At 48.8% G+C, this 18,488-nt stretch overlaps 1 protein-coding gene across 3 annotated transcripts in view; it reads left to right on the forward strand.

The window, feature by feature from the left end:
- UPRT (uracil phosphoribosyltransferase homolog) overlaps positions 1 to 18,488 on the forward strand; it is a 66,526-nt gene that overhangs the window by 19,734 nt on the left and 28,304 nt on the right. For 2 of the 3 annotated variants that reach the window (XM_030208739.1, XM_030208737.1), the window contains exons 3-4: positions 11,887 to 11,956; positions 14,559 to 14,621. In XM_030208739.1, coding sequence (XP_030064599.1) covers positions 11,887 to 11,956; positions 14,559 to 14,621 — 133 coding nt within the window. The remainder of the gene's footprint in view (positions 1 to 11,886; positions 11,957 to 14,558; positions 14,622 to 18,488) is intronic. The other variant, XM_030208738.1, reaches the window with a different exon arrangement.

Genomic DNA, 18,488 nt, shown 5'->3' on the forward strand with positions numbered 1-18,488 from the left:
GAATGGAAAACAGAAATGCCATCTCATCTGTCGCTTTCAGGCAGCAGATTGCCTTGGTCTGCCCTGCCATAGGCAACTATAAAACAAAAGAGAGAAGTGCAACATGATCAATAGAAAGGCTCCCCCACACCCCACAAACTTAGGAACTGAAGTCGGGGAGTTGAAGAAGGAATCAGGCGGCAACGATGGGATGGCAGATGCTCTCTTTCTAATGGACGGTCGATCAGCTGGTAAGCTGTCCCCAGCCGGGCAAGAGCATGCAAGCAGGTGATGCCACAGATTAACGAGCCTTCATCTTGTGGCTGGCTTGGGCCAGCTGATAGCAGCTGTCCATGTGAACTGTCCAAGAGATAACAGCTAGCTAGCTATTATGGCTTATAGAAGGGATTCTATTACCTTTCTTCTGGTTTGGTGCCATGCTGACTACAATAACAAGTCTGATGTTTTCCAGTGTTGCATCTTTGGGGGACCAAACAAACAACCGGATTTCTTCTGACCATGAAGTCCCCAGCTCTGTAAAACAGGGTTTGTTATTGAAAGTTACTTTGCCTTGCTCAGGCCTTGATGTGTAGCAATGTATGCCTGAGGTCTGCGAACAAACCTCTGCATAAGAACTGACACTGGCCTAAGCCTGTTAAGTCAGGTTCATAGTGCCATATGCAGGGCCTGTTTTTGTTCCTAAACCTCTCTTCCTGTCTTTGAATCCTGGTTTTCCTTCTTTCTTGAACCATCTTTCTCTTCCCTCATTTTTGGGGAATCTAACTTGCGGATTACCTTCTGACTCTTATACTCCTAGGCTCCTTGCTTAACTCCTCAATCAACCTCCAGCTGTGCTGTGTGCCACTACTCACTGGCATGGCCACTGCTTCACTCTTGTCCTTTTATCTAAACTGCTTATTCTCCAAACATCTCCACCCCATTTCTTCACCTGTCTGATTATCATCTGATAATCAACACATTTAGGAATATCCAGGACTGACCCTTGTGCTCTCTCATTTTTCCTTTTCATCCACTATGCTCGAGTCTACTGATAAGGTAGTCTCTCCTCTACTTGACATCTTGCTGCTCTACTTCCCCATCCTGTAAGATGTACCAAACCCCAATCTTGGCTGGCTTCTGCAGTTTACAGCCTACTTTCCTCTTCCTGCTCTGCAGAACATCTGTTTAAAACCCCATGCTCTTTCTGATCTCCTTCCAGTCTGCTGATGTACTCAAGCAAGAAAACTGTGTTCATCTCGCAAACTCTCTTGCCCACCTGTCACCGTCTCTTTACCACACTCCAGCTCCCTCAGAGTGCCTCCACCTCCAAGCCTGCCTTCATTCCTCTGCCCAGACCATAGCTGCCTACTACTTCCTTGACAAGATTCAGCAGTGTTAGTCTTGAGTTCTTCACTGGGTCACCCTTCATCTCCCCTTCCCCTCGTTAATACCCAAATCCTTCCTTCATGGAATGTTTTTTAATGCTATGGTTCAATGCCTAAGCAATGGGTAAAGTTCCATTTTGGTGTCATAAGAACCACACAACGTTCTCCCCACATTTAAGTGTTTGTAAATACGATGCAGCACATCAAAGGGCTTTCTTCAGCATTGGCTTCCTTCTTGCTACCCTCCCATACATATTATGTTTGTGGAGTAATCTTGAAATTGTTGAACAGTCTGAATGTACATTGCTTTGAGTGCTTTTGGGCTCACAGGTGGTATATAAGAAATTAAGAGGCGTATTTTCAAAGCACTTAGACTTACAAAGCTACGTGGAGGGGCATTTTTGATATGACTTCTAAGTCCAACTTTGGATGTTTTGCTGAAAACGGTCAAAATTCAGGTGGAAATTGTGGCCGTTTTCAAAACAGAAAAACATCTTTTTTTCAAAAATGGCCATTTGCTAGTTGGTTTTGTGCTCTGCATTTATCTTTTTGGTCCATAAAAAGAAAAAGAAAATCCAAGTGAAAAACGCACAAAATCAAGCCATTGGGATGTAGAAGGAGCCAGCATTCTTAGTAGACTGGCCACACAAACATCCCAGGAGAGCATTTCACCGTTGCTTCCTTATCTCTCTATATAAAACGCACCTCCAACGTTCTGAAGCCTCTGTTAGCCAACATTCTAAGTGAAGGGGGGTGAGATCGCATTGTGTCTGCCCCGCCCACAGCGTCAAAACGTGATGACGTCGAGGGCGGAGCAATGACACTCACCCAATCGCAACGCTCGGCACCGAAGCGTCAGGGAAGGAGGCGGCGCTATTGACGTCTAGCCTTCCCTTCGCTGTGTTCCGCCTTCTTCTGATGTCAAGGATGACGTCAAAAGAAGGCGGAACACAGCGAAGGGAAACCTAGACGTCGGGAGCACCACCTCCTTCCCTGACGCTTCGCTGCCGGAACCGCCACCGGAAGTAAATTTAAAAACAAAAAAAAACCATGTTGGGGGGAGAGAAGAGGGTGGCCAAGGGAGGAACGACAGCATGGATGCGAAAGGGGGGGGGGGGGGGGGAAGAAGAGGGCGGCCCAGGCGGGGACATGGGAGAGAGAGGGGCATGGATGCGAGGGGGGGTCATGGAAGGCAGACAGGGAACTTGCTGGAAAAGGATGAATGGAGGCGGCAGGGGACAGAGGAGCATGGATGGCCATGGATTGGAAGGGCAGGACTCAAGAGAGAGGTAAATTGCTGGATAGGGGATGAATAGAGGGGACAGATGGCCATGGATTGGATATGGATTGCAGGGCAGGCCTCAGGGAGAGAGGGCAATTGCTGGATAGGGAAAAATGGAGGGGCCAGGTGACAGATGAGCATGGATGGGCATGATTGGAAGGGCAGGACTCAGGGACAGGGGAATTGCTGGATAGGGATGAATGGAGGGGACAGATGGGCATGGATGTATATGGATTGCAGGGCAGGCCTCAGGCAGAGAGGGAAAATGCTGGATAGGAAAAAATGGAGGGGCCAGGTGACCAGATGAGCATGGATGGGCATGGATTGGGAAGGGCAGAACTCAGGGAGAGGGGAATTGCTGGATAGGGATGAATGGAGGGCACAGATGGGCATGGATGCATATGGATTGCAGGGCAGGCCTCAGGCAGACAGGGGAATTGTGGTAGGGATGAATGGAGGAGCCAGGTGACAGAAGTGCATGGATTGGAAGGGCAGGACTCAGGGAGAGGGGAATTGCTGGATAGGGGATGAATGGAGGGGACAGATGGCCATGGATGGATATGGATTGCAGGCCAGGCCTCAGGCACAGAGGGGAAATGCTGGATAGGGAAAAATGGAGGGGCCAGGTGACAGATGAGCATGGATGGGCATGGATTGGAAGGGCAGGACTCAGGGAGAGGGGAATTGCTGGATAGGGATGAATGGAGGGGACAGATGGGCATGGATGGATATGGATTGCAGGGCAGGCCTCAGGCAGAGAGGGAAAAATGCTGGATAGGAAAAAAATGGAGGGGCCAGGTGACAGATGAGCATGGATGGGCATGGATTGGAAGGGCAGGACTCAGGGAGAGGGGAATTGCTGGATAGGGATGAATGGAGGGCACAGATGCCCATGGATGCATATGGATTGCAGGGCAGGCCTCAGGCAGACAGGGGAATTGTGGATAGGGATGAATGGAGGAGCCAGGTGACAGAGGTGCATGGATTGGAAGGGCAGGACTCAAGGGAGAGGGGAATTGCTGGATAGGGATGAATGGAGGGACAGATGGCCATGGATGGATATGGATTGCAGGCCAGGCCTCAGGCAGAGAGGGGAAATGCTGGAAAGGGAAAATGGAGGGGCCAGGTGACAGAGGAGCATGAGTGGGCATGGATTGGAAGGGCAGGACTCAGGGAGAGGGGAATTGCTGGATAGGGATGAATGGAGGGGACAGATGGCCATGGATGCATATGGATTGCAGGGCAGGCCTCAGGTGACAGAGGAGCATGGATTAGACTCACACTTTCACTCTGACTCTCAAACACTCACTCTCCCAAACATACACACTCCGAGGAAACCTTGCTAGCGCCCGTTTCATTTGTGTCAGAAAACGGGCCTTTTTACTAGTATTGTATAAAGAGCCCTCCAAAACCCACCAAATACCTACTTTGTTCAACTGTACACCACTACAATAGCCCTTATTCTCCGAGGACAAGCAGGCTGCTTGTTCTCACTGATGGGGTTGACGTCCTCGGCAGCCCCCTCCATCGGAAAGTTTACTAGCAAAGGCCTTTGCTAGTCCTCGCGCGCCCATGCGCACTGCGCATGCGCAGCCGTCTTCCCGCCCGAAACCGGCTCGAGCCGGCCAGTCTTCTTTCGTCCGCGCTCGGTACGGTCGTGTTACGCCGTTCGTGCCCCAGAGAGTCGACCTCGCGCGTCCTTTTCGACGTGTTTTTCTTTGTTTTTCTTCTAAAAAAGTTTGGGAAGCGCTCCGGAATTGTTCCGGAAGACCCTGTCGGGTTTTCTGCCCTTCCCGTATTTTTTCAAGTTTGCCCCGTAAGTTTTCTTTCGTTGTCGGGGTAGGCCTAGTTTGGCCTCGGTCGAGATTTTTCTCCCTCTAAATTTGGTGCTTCAATTTTCGCCATTTCGGCTTTTGATTTCGCCGGCGTGATTTTTCCGCCCATGACATCGAAGCCTTCCAGCGGCTTCAAGAAGTGCACCCAGTGCGCCCGGGTAATCTCGCTCCCTGATAGGCACTCTGATTGTCTTCAGTGTCTAGGGGCCCAGCACCGCCCTCAGAACTGCAGTCTGTGTTCCCTGTTACAAAGGCGGACTCAGGTAGCGAGATTAGCCCAGTGGAACGTTTTGTTCTCGGGCTCTTCGTCGGCATCGGCACCGGAGGCATCGAGTGCATCGACGTCGTCAGCGTCCGGACCATCTTCCTTGGCTGCCGCTCCATCGACTGCATCGAGGCATCGGACCTCTGCATCGGCGCCGAGGCATCGGGCGACTGCATCGACGTCGGTGGTACCGAGACTTCGTCTGCTGATGTCGTCGGACGGAGGTGCATCGTCAGGAGTGCAGGTGAGGGCTGTCCATTCTCCTGCTGGTGGCGGTGAGCCTTCGGGTGGGTCTCCTCCTACCCTGAGGGCTCCTGCGGTACAGCCCCCCCCGGGATCGACCCTCTTCGGTCTCGGCCCCGAGGAAGCGACGGATGGATTCTACGTCCTCCTCGTCGGTGCCGGGGAGCTCCGGTGACATGCTTCGGAAGAAGTAGAAGAAGCATCGACACCGGTCTCCTCCCCGTGTCGGCACCGAGAGCTCTGGGTCGCCGAGGGATTCGGCACCCAGTAGGCATCGGCACCGAGAGGACCGCTCACCCTCTGTTCAGGAGGTGTCGATGCGCTCCACTCTGGACAGCCCGGAACAGCCTCCTCGCCCGGAACAGGTTCTGACGTCGACGCCTGCATCGACCTCTCAGCCTTTTTCTGCAGCCACTCTGAACGAGAGCCTCCGGGCCGTCCTCCCAGAGATTCTGGGAGAGCTGTTGCGCCCTACCCCTCCGGTACCGGCGGTGCTTGCGCCTCCGGTACCATCGAGCGCGGCGCCGGCTGGCCCATCGCCCAGGTTGAGGTCCCCGACGTCGGTACCGCGTGCGGTGCCGACCGCGGCCACCTCCCAGGAAGGCTCCCCGACTACATCGGCGGAGGGAGCTTCGCCGATGCGGGCGAGGGAGTCTACCTCTCGACGCCCCCACCGTGGACGGGGTTCCACCGAGTCGAGCAGGGCGAGGTTGCAGACACAGGTCCGTGAACTTGTGTCTGACACCGAGGGTGAGGCCTCGTGGGAGGAAGAGGAAGATCCCAGATATTTCTCTGACGAGGAGTCTGAGGGTCTTCCGTCTGATCCCACTCCCTCTCCTGAGATACAGCTTTCTCCTCCCGAGAGTCTGTCTTTTGCCTCCTTTGTCCGGGAGATGTCTACGGCCATCCCCTTCCCGGTGGTTGTGGAGGACGAGCCCAGGGCTGAAATGTTTTGAGCTCCTGGACTATCCTTCTCCACCTAAGGAAGCGTCCACTGTTCCCTTGCACCATGTCCTGAAAAAGACATTGCTTGCGAACTGGACCAAGCCATTAACTAATCCCCACATTCCCAAGAAGATCGAGTCCCAGTACCGGATCCATGGGGACCCAGAGCTGATGCGCACTCAGTTGCCTCATGACTCTGGAGTTGTGGATTTGGCCCTAAAGAAGGCTAAGAGTTCTAGGGAACATGCTTCGGCGCCCCCGGGCAAGGACGCTAGAACCTTAGACTCCTTTGGGAGGAAGGCCTACCATTCCTCTATGCTCGTGTCCAAGATCCAGTCTTACCAGCTCTACACGAGCATACACATGCGGAACAATGTGCGGCAGTTGGCGGGCTTGGTTGATGCTCTTCCCCCTGAGCAAGCCAAGCCTTTTCAGGAGGTGGCCAGGCAGCTGAAGGCGTGCAGAAAATTCCTGGCCAGAGGAGTTTATGACACTTTTGATGTTGCGTCCAGGGCCGCTGCTCAAGGTGTGGTGATGCGCAGGCTCTCATGGCTGCGTGCCGCCAACCTGGAGAATAGAATCCAGCAGCGGATTGCGGACTCGCCTTGCCGTGCGGACAATATTTTTGGTGAGAAAGTCGAACAGGTGGTAGAGTCTCTCCACCAGCGGGACACCGCATTCGACAAATTCGCCCGCCAGCAGCCTTCAGCTTCTACCTCCACAGGTAGACGATTTTTCGGGGGAAGGAAGACTGTTCCCTACTCTTCTGGCAAGCGTAGGTACAATCCTCCTTCCCGACAGCCTGCGGCCCAGGCTAAGCCCCAGCGCGCTCGCTCTCGTCAGCAGCGTGCGCCTCAGCAAGGCCCCGCGGCTCCCCAGCAAAAGCAAGGGGCGAGCTTTTGACTGGCTCCAGCAGAGCATAGCCGACATACAAGTGTCAGTGCCGGGCGACCTGCCAGTCGGAGGGAGGTTGAAAGCTTTTCACCAAAGGTGGCCTCTCATAACCTCCGATCAGTGGGTTCTGCAAATAGTCCGGCAAGGATACACCCTCAATTTGGCCTCAAAACCTCCAAATTGTCCTCCGGGAGCTCAGTCCTACAGCTTCCAGCACAAGCAGGTACTTGCAGAGGAACTCTCCGCCCTTCTCAGCGCCAATGCGGTCGAGCCCGTGCCATCCGGGCAAGAAGGGCTGGGATTCTATTCCAGGTACTTCCTTGTGGAAAAGAAAACAGGGGGGATGCGTCCCATCCTAGACCTAAGGGCCCTGAACAAATATCTCGTAAAAGAAAAGTTCAGGATGCTTTCCCTGGGCACCCTTCTCCCCATGATTCAGCAAAACGATTGGCTATGCTCTCTGGACTTGAAGGATGCCTACACTCACATCCCGATACTGCCAGCTCACAGACAGTATCTGCGATTTCAGTTGGGCGCACGCCACTTCCAGTACTGTGTGCTACCCTTTGGGCTCGCCTCTGCGCCCTGGGGTGTTCACAAAGTGCCTAGCTGTGGTAGCAGCGGCGCTTCGCAGGCTGGGGGTGCACGTGTTCCCATATCTCGACGATTGGCTGGTGAAGAACACATCCGAGGCAGGAGCCCTGCAGTCCATGCAGATGACTATTCGCCTCCTGGAGCTACTGGGGTTTGTGATAAATTACCCAAAGTCCCATCTTCTACCAGTGCAGAAACTCGAATTCCATAGGAGCTCTGCTGGATTCTCGGACGGCTCGTGCCTATCTCCCAGAGGCGAGAGCCAACAACTTGTTGTCCCTCGTCTCGCGGGCGCGAGCGTCCCAGCAGATCACAGCTCGGCAGATGTTGAGATTGCTGGGCCACATGGCCTCCACAGTTCATGTGACTCCCATGGCCCGCCTTCACATGAGATCTGCTCAATGGACCCTAGCCTCCCAGTGGTATCAGGCCGCCGGGGGTCTAGAGGACGTGATCCACCTGTCCACGAGTTTTCTCAAATCCCTATATTGGTGGACGATTTGCTCCAATTTGACTCTGGGACGTCCCTTCCAAAGTCCTCAGCCACAAAAGGTGCTGACCACGGATGCGTCCCTCCTGGGATGGGGAGCTCATGTCGATGGGCTTCACACCCAAGGAAGCTGGTCCCTCCAGGAACGCGATCTACAGATCAATCTTCTGGAGTTGCGAGCGATCTGGAACGCTCTGAAGGCTTTCAGAGATCGGCTGTCCCACCAATTATCCAAATTCAGACAGACAACCAGGTGGCCATGTACTACGTCAACAAGCAGGGGCACCGGATCTCGCCCCCTGTGTCAGGAAGCCGTCAGCATGTGGCTCTGGGCTCGCCGGAACGGCATGGTGCTCCAAGCCACATATCTGGCAGGCGTAAACAACAGTCTGGCCGACAGGTTGAGCAGGATTATGCAACCTCACGAGTGGTCGCTCAATTCCCGAGTGGTGCGTCAGATCTTCCAAGAGTGGGGCACCCCCTTGGTGGATCTCTTTGCATCTCGAGCAAACCACAAAGTCCCTCAGTTCTGTTCCAGGCTTCAGGCCCACGGCAGACTGGCATCGGATGCCTTCCTCCTGGATTGGGGGGCGGGCCTGCTGTATGCTTATCCTCCCATCCCTCTGGTGGGGAAGACTTTGTTGAAACTCAAGCAAGACCGAGGCACCATGATTCTGATTGCTCCTTTTTGGCCGCGTCAGATCTGGTTCCCTCTTCTTCTGGAGTTATCCTCCGCAGAACCGTGGAGATTGGAGTGTTTTCCGACCCTCATCACGCAGGACGAAGGGGCTCTTCTGCATCCCAACCTCCAGTCTCTGGCTCTCACGGCCTGGATGTTGAGGGCGTAGACTTTGCCTCTTTGGGTCTGTCAGAGGGTGTCTCCCGCATCTTGCTTGCTTCCAGGAAAGACTCCACTAAGAGAAGTTACTTCTTTCATTGGAGGAGGTTTGCCGTCTGGTGTGACAGCAAGGCCCTAGATCCTCGCTCTTGTCCTACACAGACCCTGCTTGAATACCTTCTGCACTTGTCTGAGTCTGGTCTCAAGACTAACTCTGTAAGGGTTCATCTTAGTGCAATCAGTGCATACCATTACCGTGTGGAAGGTAAGCCGATCTCAGGACAGCCTTTAGTTGTTCGCTTCATGAGAGGTTTGCTTTTGTCAAAGCCCCCTGTCAAGCCTCCTACAGTGTCATGGGATCTCAATGTCGTTCTCACCCAGCTGATGAAACCTCCTTTTGAGCCACTGAATTCCTGCCATCTGAAGTACTTGACCTGGAAGGTCATTTTCTTGGTGGCAGTTACTTCAGCTCGTAGAGTCAGTGAGCTTCAGGCCCTGGTAGCCCAGGCTCCTTATACCAAATTTCATCATAACAGAGTAGTCCTCCGCACTCACCCTAAGTTCCTGCCAAAGGTCGTGTCGGAGTTCCATCTGAACCAGTCAATTGTCTTGCCAACATTCTTTCCCCGTCCTCATTCCTGCCCTGCTGAACGTCAGCTGCACACATTGGACTGCAAGAGAGCATTGGCCTTCTACCTGGAGCGGACACAGCCCCACAGACAGTCCGCCCAATTGTTTGTTTCTTTTGATCCCAATAGGAGGGGAGTGGCTGTAGGGAAACGCACCATATCCAATTGGCTAGCAGATTGCATTTCCTTCACTTACGCCCAGGCGGGGCTGGCTCTTGAGGGTCATGTCACGGCTCATAATGTTAGAGCCATGGCTGCGTCGGTAGCCCACTTGAAGTCAGCCTCCATTGAAGAAATTTGCAAAGCTGCGACGTGGTCATCTGTCCACACATTCACATCTCATTACTGCCTGCAGCAGGATACCCGACGCGACAGTCGGTTCGGGCAGTCAGTTCTTCAGAACCTGTTTGGGCTTTAGGATCCAACTCCACCCCCCGAGGGCCCTGTTTGTTCTGTTCCAGGCTACACTCTCAGTTAGTTGGTAAATTTTTTAGGTCAATCTCAGTTATGTCCTCGCCGTTGCGAGGCCCAATTGACCATGGTTGTTGTTTTGAGTGAGCCTGGGGGCTAGGGATACCCCATCAGTGAGAACAAGCAGCCTGCTTGTCCTCGGAGAAAGCGAATGCTACATACCTGTAGAAGGTATTCTCCGAGGACAGCAGGCTGATTGTTCTCACAAACCCGCCCCGCCTCCCCTTGGAGTTGAGTCTTCCCTTGAACTGTATTGTCTTGCTACATACTGGACTGGCCGGCTTGAGCCGGTTTCGTGCGGGAAGACGGCTGCGCATGCGCAGTGCGCATGGGCGCGCGAGGACTAGCAAAGGCCTTTGCTAGTAAACTTTCCGATGGAGGGGGCTGCCGAGGACGTCAACCCCATCAGTGAGAACAATCAGCCTGCTGTCCTCGGAGAATACCTTCTACAGGTATGTAGCATTCGCTTTCCTGCAAGTGTCACCTGTATGTGGGTACAGTAGGTTTTTGGTGGGTTTTGGAGGGCGCACACTTTTCTACCACAAGTGTAACAGTTAGGGTGGATTATTGGCTTGGGTCCCCTTCTCCACAGTGCATGGCACCAATCACTAGGCTACACCAGGGACCTGCTTGCTGCTCTAATAGGACTGGTCATAACATCTGAGGCTGTCATAGAGGCTGGTATGTACTGTTTCTTTTACATCTTTGGGGGGTGGAGTCATTGAACACTGGGGGAGTAAGGGGGTCATTCTTTTATTCCTCCAGTGGTTACCTGGTCATTTAGGGCATTTTTTTGTGGCTTATTCGTTCTAAAAACAGGTCTAGCTCAAAACGTCTTAGTTTTAGTCCTGGCTATTTTTATTTTATTCCATTCTGGCTGAAACATGTCCAGGTCTCAGGAATGTCCAGATTCCACCTTTAACACACTCCCTTGAGATCTGGATGTACTGCAGGCGAACAGTGTAGAAACACATCTGGAAAATGGTCTTTGAAAATACCGATTTTGAAGCTTTTGTGAGAAAAATGTCCAAATGCCACTTTTTAGACGTTTTTCTCTTTTGAAAATGAGCCCCATGGTAAGCTATGGAACTTTGTAAGTCTAAGTGTTTTGAAAATGAGTCCATAAAATAACAATTTATTTAACGTAATCGTAAAGTACTTCCCGACTAGTTTCTTTTAGATGATTCTAGATATTCAAGAGGAGGGCTAGCAAAATGGTGCAGAATGTGCACACAGACATAAAGAGTTAAGACATAAGGACCTAAACGTATGTATCCTGTAAGAAAGGACACCTCAAGGAAACTGATGTACTAGTTGCAAGCATTGCTTAGTGGAGATGGGGGTCCTGATATGAAGTTGGAGGAGATAGGTTTAGTAGTAGTGTAATCAGACATTTCATTGCAGAAAGGCTGAAACTGGCTTCTAATGGAGGAGGTGGGGTAAACCCCCCCCCCCCCCCAAAAAAAAACTACCAGAATGAAAAGAATAGAGTCAAGCAACGAGAGCCTTATTGATGGAGAAGTGAGGGTAAAAAGAAGTAGGTTCTATGCAACTAAATAGACAGGGAGATCGTCATTGTTCTATACTTCTGCATTAAACTGCGATGGGAAGTGTGCATTGACTTGATGAAATATCAGAAAGTAGGAATGCCAGAACTGGAGAGCTTATGCCTAAACCTTTGTTGACTTGGGAAAGTAGTTTGAGGTGCACGTGGGCTGATACACCTGGAAAGGCAGAAGACTAATACCAGAGATACATTGTGATGAGAAATAAGTGACTGATAGTTCTACATAGAAATGAGCATATTTAGCATATGTACTTCAGGGACCTCAGCAACATGCTGCATTCCAGGAATGGTAAATCAACCTGAGACTGGGGTCAGAGGTAACACCTTCCATGTAGCGCATGAGACTTAGCTGAGTCCTCTTCAGTGTGGCTGAAGTTTAAACCAAGAATTAGAGCATTTTTAGACATGTAAAAGTCAACATTTCCTGCACCAGAAAATTCATTGCTTGCTGCTCATAATTCCTCTACAGATCAGACTGGTGGTGGAAGAGGGACTGAACCAGCTGCCATATACAGAATGTACTGTGACTACACCAACAGGTAACCTTTCCTGCCCCCACCTTCCCACAGAGAGCTGGCCAGCTGAGAAAGAGAGTCTTTCACTTCTCCTCTGGGTGTGTGGTTAGCTCTGTCACCAGGGAATAACATGAGCTGTTCATTTTTTGGAGAAAAGACGGCTGAGAGGAGATATGATAGAGGTCTATAAAATAATGAGTGAAGTGGAATGGGTAGACGTAAATTGCTTGTTTACTCTTTCCAAAAATACTAGGACTAGGGGGCACGCATTGAAGCTACAAAGTAGTACATTTAAAACAAATCGGAGAAAATATTTCTTTGCTCAGCGTGTAATTAAACTGTAGAATTCATACAGTTAGCTTAGCGGGATTTTAAAAGGTGTGGATATCTTCCTAAAAGAAAAGTTTATAAGCCATTATTAAAATGGACTTGGGAAAATCTACTGCTTATTTCTAGGATAAGCAGCATAAAATGTATTGTACTGTTTTGTATTGTACTGTTTCGGGATCTTGCCAGGTACGTATGATCTGGATTGGCCACAGGATACTGGGCTTGATGGACCTTTAGTCTGTCCCAGTATGGCAATGCTTATGTTATGTTCAGTGATTGATCCTGAGTATGGACCACTTCTGTTGTTGGCTTATTTCTGTGATTCCAGACCTGGAGGCTGAGCTGCAGGCTGAAGTGGTGAATGCTCGTTAGTTCATAGCCTATTAATGGATAATAGTCTTACAAGCTACCTGGGTGAAGAGCAAGTCAAGGGGATTGAAAAAGTTCTAATTAATATCAAAATAGGCTCATATCACTTGTTTACTATTGCAAAGATTAGTGGATCTAATTTTGAGCTTGAATCTCAAATCCAGCAGGTGCATTGGGTATATTGTGGCTGTGGAAAGATCAAGATCCCTGTAAGGGCTTGGTTTGGGTTAGGGGAGGTTAAGTGACTTGGTCAAGGACAAAGTGTAGTAGAGATTAATTGTAAACCTTTGATTTTTTCTTCCCAAGTTCATGCCCTGAATAAAATCGATTCAAAGAATCCAAGGAATCGGTCATAAATAACAGTACACTAGGATTACTTAACACTTAACTCAATGCTTGATGCTTTTTTTCTTTTTTACATTTTCTATTTGGGCATTTACATCTAGTCAACAAGTACAACTTGCTATAGCAACAGAAAAAGCATACAGAAAGGGAAAAAAATAATTTACCAGCTTATCTGAATAAGACAATCTCTAAAAGAAACACTAAATCTTGCACATTCCATGTCAAGCTCCTCCCTGCAAGCAAGGAAAAAGGAGAGGAGGGTTTTAATCAGAAAAGGGGAGAAGATGAATCAAATAAATATTATAGAAAACAAAAGTTAAAAAAAAACCAACAAAAAACGGAATTATCATACCAAAAAACATTGGCTACAAACATTTACCATTGCAACAGAAACCTTAAAATCAAGTAAATGCTCTAACATGTAGTATAAAAAAAAAAGATGTATTTTACATCCAGGTATATCGTTTTCCTGTGTTATACATGTAAATATGTGATGATTCTCTGTCCAGGGAAATTACCTCCTGATCAGTTTACAGACCGCAAGAAGTAGTCAGATCTTAGACCCAAACCAAACTATTCCTAGAACAAAAAATACTTTTTATCTGATTCAGAAATGAATGGGATTTGGAAGGACAGCTCTGTTACTTTCTTCTCCAGGAGTCCAGTCAGATCCAGGCCATCAGACACCTGAACCCAGTCCCTGTTCTCATCTGATACCTTCATTCACATCATAAATGAGAGGTTGAACACACTGATCAATGTGGGTGACTATTACGTCCTCTGCACTAATAGAGGATAGGAGAAAGCCAAGGGTTTCAAGATGTTGCAGTCTGTTTTTCACAAGTTTTAATTAGTGGATTAGCCACACCGATGTATAATGGCCAAGTTCATCTTTAGGGTGAAGCCACTTGAACTTCCAGATTGTCTTCTAAACTACCTCTAGTGCGATGTTTTTCACATCCTCTGGAGAGGTTTTGGAAGAGGGAGTAGAAATCAGTGCTGCCAGTAGTTACTCTTGCCTGTTCCTCCCCTCTGCACTGTATTTGTCTCTGTGCATCCACTTGCCACAGCATCGGAATACTTGGCCCTGAAAACTGTGGAGCTCAGATCAATCATACAAGGGTTCACCTTCCAACACTGTTCTAGACTATAGTTCCACTGTCACTTCTATTGGCATCAGATATACAGGAGTTGGGGAGCTTCATGGTATTTGGGCCTTAAGGAGACCCCCACCTATATCTGAGGTGATGCTCCCTTGTCTCTTCTGGCAGCAGACTCCTTTCAATGTAATGCCACTCCTGGATCCAAAGACTGCCTACTGGAAGACTGAAAACGTGACAGGGTCAAAGAGATTGGCTTTAACCTTCTTTTGCCTCTTGATTGCTAAGAGACAAACAATCTAACTAATAATGTGTTAATAACTTTAAAAAAATCTGTATTTCCTTGTGGCAAATAGCAGGTATGGCATTGCTCAGTACCCATATGTGAGCAGGGGCAGTTTGCAGTATCAAAATGCATTCAATCAAAATTCAGTCTTGAACATCTTCATCGGCAAGGCTTGACAGTTGTTATTTTCCAACAGGATACAAGTACGAAGGTGTGAAATTCGAGAAAGGAAACTGTGGTGTCAGCATAATGAGAAGTGGTAGGTTCGTTTCTACATGTCCAAATCACTTGTCTGGGGTTTCCCTCTCTTACTTAAGGTGTGATTGTAATGAACGTGTGTTTCTGTGTAAATTACCAGTGTCTTTAAGAGCTGGAGTGTGTGTTGGTTTAACAGGGCCAGTTAATCCCTGTGTTCTGAGAACCTGACCTGAAGCACTTCCTGGGATTGTGTAGGCTTGTATCTTCCATTTTGTTGTACAGATGAGTTTGGTGTCCAGTTTTAGTCTGTGGATACAGTTTGCTTGGCTGATGGCGGTGAAACCTTCTCAGGAAGTGGTCCTTACCACAGACTTCTGGTCAGGAAGCCCTCTGGAGCACAGTAAAGAATTATTGTCAACCTTCTGCAGTGATTTCAGAGGCAACTACTGGACATATTTTTATAAGCACTCTGAGATTATACAATAATAATTTTATTGGAAAAATTAAATGCACATTTTTGGGTGTAATACCTAAGAATTATCCAAAACACGATGTAGTCTGTGAACTTTTGAGAGCTCACAGGCTATGCCTTTAGACACTGGAACAGTCTGGATAATTCTGTCAGGTACATAAGTATTGCCATACTGGGAAAGACCAAAGGTCCATCAAGCCTACATCCTGTTTCCAACAGTGGCCAATCCAGGTCACAAATACCTGGCAAGATCCCAAAAAAGTACAAAACATTCCATACTGCTAATCCCAGAAATAGTGGATTCTCCCCAAGTCCATTTAATAATGGTCTATGGACTTTTTCTTTAGGAAGCCGGCCAAACCTTTTTTAAACTCCGCAAAGCTAACCGCCTTTACCACATTCTCTTGCAACGAATTCCAGAGTTTAATTACACGTTGAGTGAAGAAACATTTTCTCCGATTCGTTTTAAATTTACTACATTGTAGCTTCATCGCATGCCCCCTAGTCCTAGTATTTTTGGAAAGCGTAAACGACGCTTCACATCTACCCGTTCAACTCCACTCATTATTTTATAGACCTCTATCATATCTCCCCTCAGCCGTCTCTTCTCCAAGCTGAAAAGCCCTAGTCTCCTTAGTCTTTCTTCATAGGGAATTCGTCCCATCCCCGCTATCATTTTAGTCGCCCTTCGCTGCACCTTTTCCAATTCTACTATATCTTTCTTGAGATGCGGCGACCAGAATTGAACACAATACTCAAGGTGCGGTCGCACCTTGGAGTGATACAACGGCATTATAACATCCTCACACCTGTTTTCCATACCTTTCCTAATAATACCCAACATTCTATTCGCTTTCCTAACCGCAGCAGCACACTGAGCAGAAGGTTTCAGTGTATTATCGACGATGACACCCAGATCCCTTTCTTGGTCCGTAACTCCTAATGTGGAACCTTGCATGACATAGCTATAATTCGGGTTCTTTTTTCCCACATGCATCACCTTGCACTTGCTCACATTAAATGTCATCTGCCATTTAGCCGCCCAGTCTCCCAAGGTCTTTCTGTAATTTTTCACAATCCTGTCGCAAGTTAACGACTTTGAATAACTTTGTGTCATCAGCAAATGTTATTACCTCGCTAGTTACTCCCAACTCTAAATCATTTATAAATATATTAAAAAGCAGCGGTCCTAGCACAGACCCCTGAGGAACCCCACTAACTACCCTTCTCCATTGTGAATACTGCCCATTTAACCCCATTCTCTGTTTCCTATCCTTCAACCAGTTTTTAATCCACAATAGGACATTCCCTCCTATCCCATGACCCTCCAATTTCCTCTGTAGCCTTTCATGAGGTACCTTGTCAAACGCCTTTTGAAAATCCAGATACACAACATCAACCGGCTCCCCTTTGTCCACATGTTTGCTTACTCCTTCAAAGAATTGAAGTAAATTGGTCAGGTAAGATTTCCCCACACAAAAGCCGTGTTGACTTGGTCTCAGTAATCCATGTCCTCGGATGTGTTCTGTAATTTTGTTTTTGATAATAGCCTCTACCATTTTCCCCGGCACCGACATCAGACTCACCGGTCTATAATTTCCCGGATCTCCCCTGGAACCTTTTTAAATCCATAATAGAACACTATCTCCTATCCCATGACACTCCAATTTCCTCTGGAGTCTTTCATGAGGTACTTTGTCAAACGCCTTCTGAAAATCCAGATACACAATATCAACTGGCTCACCTTTATCCACATGTTTGTTCACCCCTTCAAAGAAATGTAGTAGATTGGTGAAGCAAGATTTTTCTCTTCACTAAATCCATGTTGACTTTGTCTCATTAATCCATGCTTTTGAATATGCTCTGTAATTTTGTCCTTAATAATAGTCTCTACCATTTTGCTCAGGCATCGATGTCAGACTCACCGGTCTATAATTTCCTGGATCTCCTCTGGAACCTTTTTTAAAAAATCGGCGTTACATTGGCCACCCTCCAATCTTCCGGTACCATGCTGGATTTTAAGGATAAATTACATATTTCTAACAATAGCTCCGCAAGCTCATTTTTCAGTTCTGTCAGTACTCTGGGATGAATACCATCCGGTCCAGGAGATTTGCTACTCTTCAGTTTGTAGAACTGTCCCATTACATCCTCCAGGTTTACATAGAATTCATTGTTTCTCCGACTCGTCAGCTTCGAATACCATTTCCGGCACTGGTATCCCACCCAAATCTTCCTCGGTGAAGACCAAAGCAAAGAATTCATTTAATCTCTCCGCTACGGCTTTGTCTTCCCTGATCGCCCCTTTTACTCCTCGGTCATCTAGCGGTCCAACCGATTCTTTTGCCGGCTTCCTGCTTTTAATATACCAAAAAAAATTTTACTATATGTTTTTGCCTCCAACGCAATCTTTTTTTCGAAGTCCCTCTTAGCTTTCCTTATCAGCGCTTTGCATTTGACTTGACATTCCTTATGCTGCTGCTTATTATTTTCAGTCGGTTCCTTCTTCCATTTTCTGAAGGATTTTCTTTTAGCTCTAATAGCTTCCTTCACCTCACTTTTTAACCACGCTGGCTGTCGTTTGGTCTTCCATCCTTCTTTTTTAATACGTGGAATATATTTTCTCCGAGGACAAGCAGGCTGCTTGTTCTCACTGATGGGTGACGTCCACGGCAGCCCCTCCAATCGGAAACTTCACTAGCAAAGTCCTTTGCTAGCCCTCGCGCGCCCGCGCGCACCGCGCATGCGCGGCCGTCTTCCCGCCCGAAACCGGCTCGAGCCGGCCAGTCTTCTTTTGTCCGCACTCGGTACGGTCGTGTTTCGCCGTGTCGGGCCCCGGAAAGTTGATCTCGCACGTCCAAATTGTTTTTTGAGCGTGTTTTTTCTTCGGAAAAGCTTTTTCTAAAGTCGGGAAGTGCTCCGGAAACCCTCCACCGGGTTTCGTGTCAATCCTCCCCGTACTTCCAGCTTTTTGCCCCGGTAAGTTTTCTTTCGTCGTCGGGGTAGGCCTCTTTTTGGCCTCGGTCGAGATTTTTCTCCCTCTAAATTTTGGTGCTTCAATTTTCGCCATTTCGGCTTTTGATTTCGCCGGCGTGATTTTTCCGCCCATGACATCGAAGCCTTCCAGCGGCTTCAAGAAGTGCACCCAGTGCACCCGGGTTATCTCGCTCACTGATCGACACTCGTCGTGTCTTCAGTGTCTGGGGGCCGAGCACCGCCCTCAGAACTGCAGTCTGTGTTCCCTGCTTCAAAGGCGGACTCAGGTAGCGAGACTAGCCCAGTGGAACGTGTTGTTCTCGGGCTCTTCGTCGGCATCGGCACCGGGATCTTCGAGTGCATCGACGTCGTCAGCGTCCAGACCATCTTCCTCGGCCGCCCTTGCATCGAGCGCATCGAGGCATCGGGCCTCTGCATCGGCGCCGAGACATCGGATAGCTGCATCGACGTCGGTGGTAC

The sequence above is a fragment of the Microcaecilia unicolor genome, chromosome 7 (assembly GCF_901765095.1).
Source record: "Microcaecilia unicolor chromosome 7, aMicUni1.1, whole genome shotgun sequence".
In the NCBI taxonomy this organism is placed as follows: domain Eukaryota; kingdom Metazoa; phylum Chordata; class Amphibia; order Gymnophiona; family Siphonopidae; genus Microcaecilia; species Microcaecilia unicolor.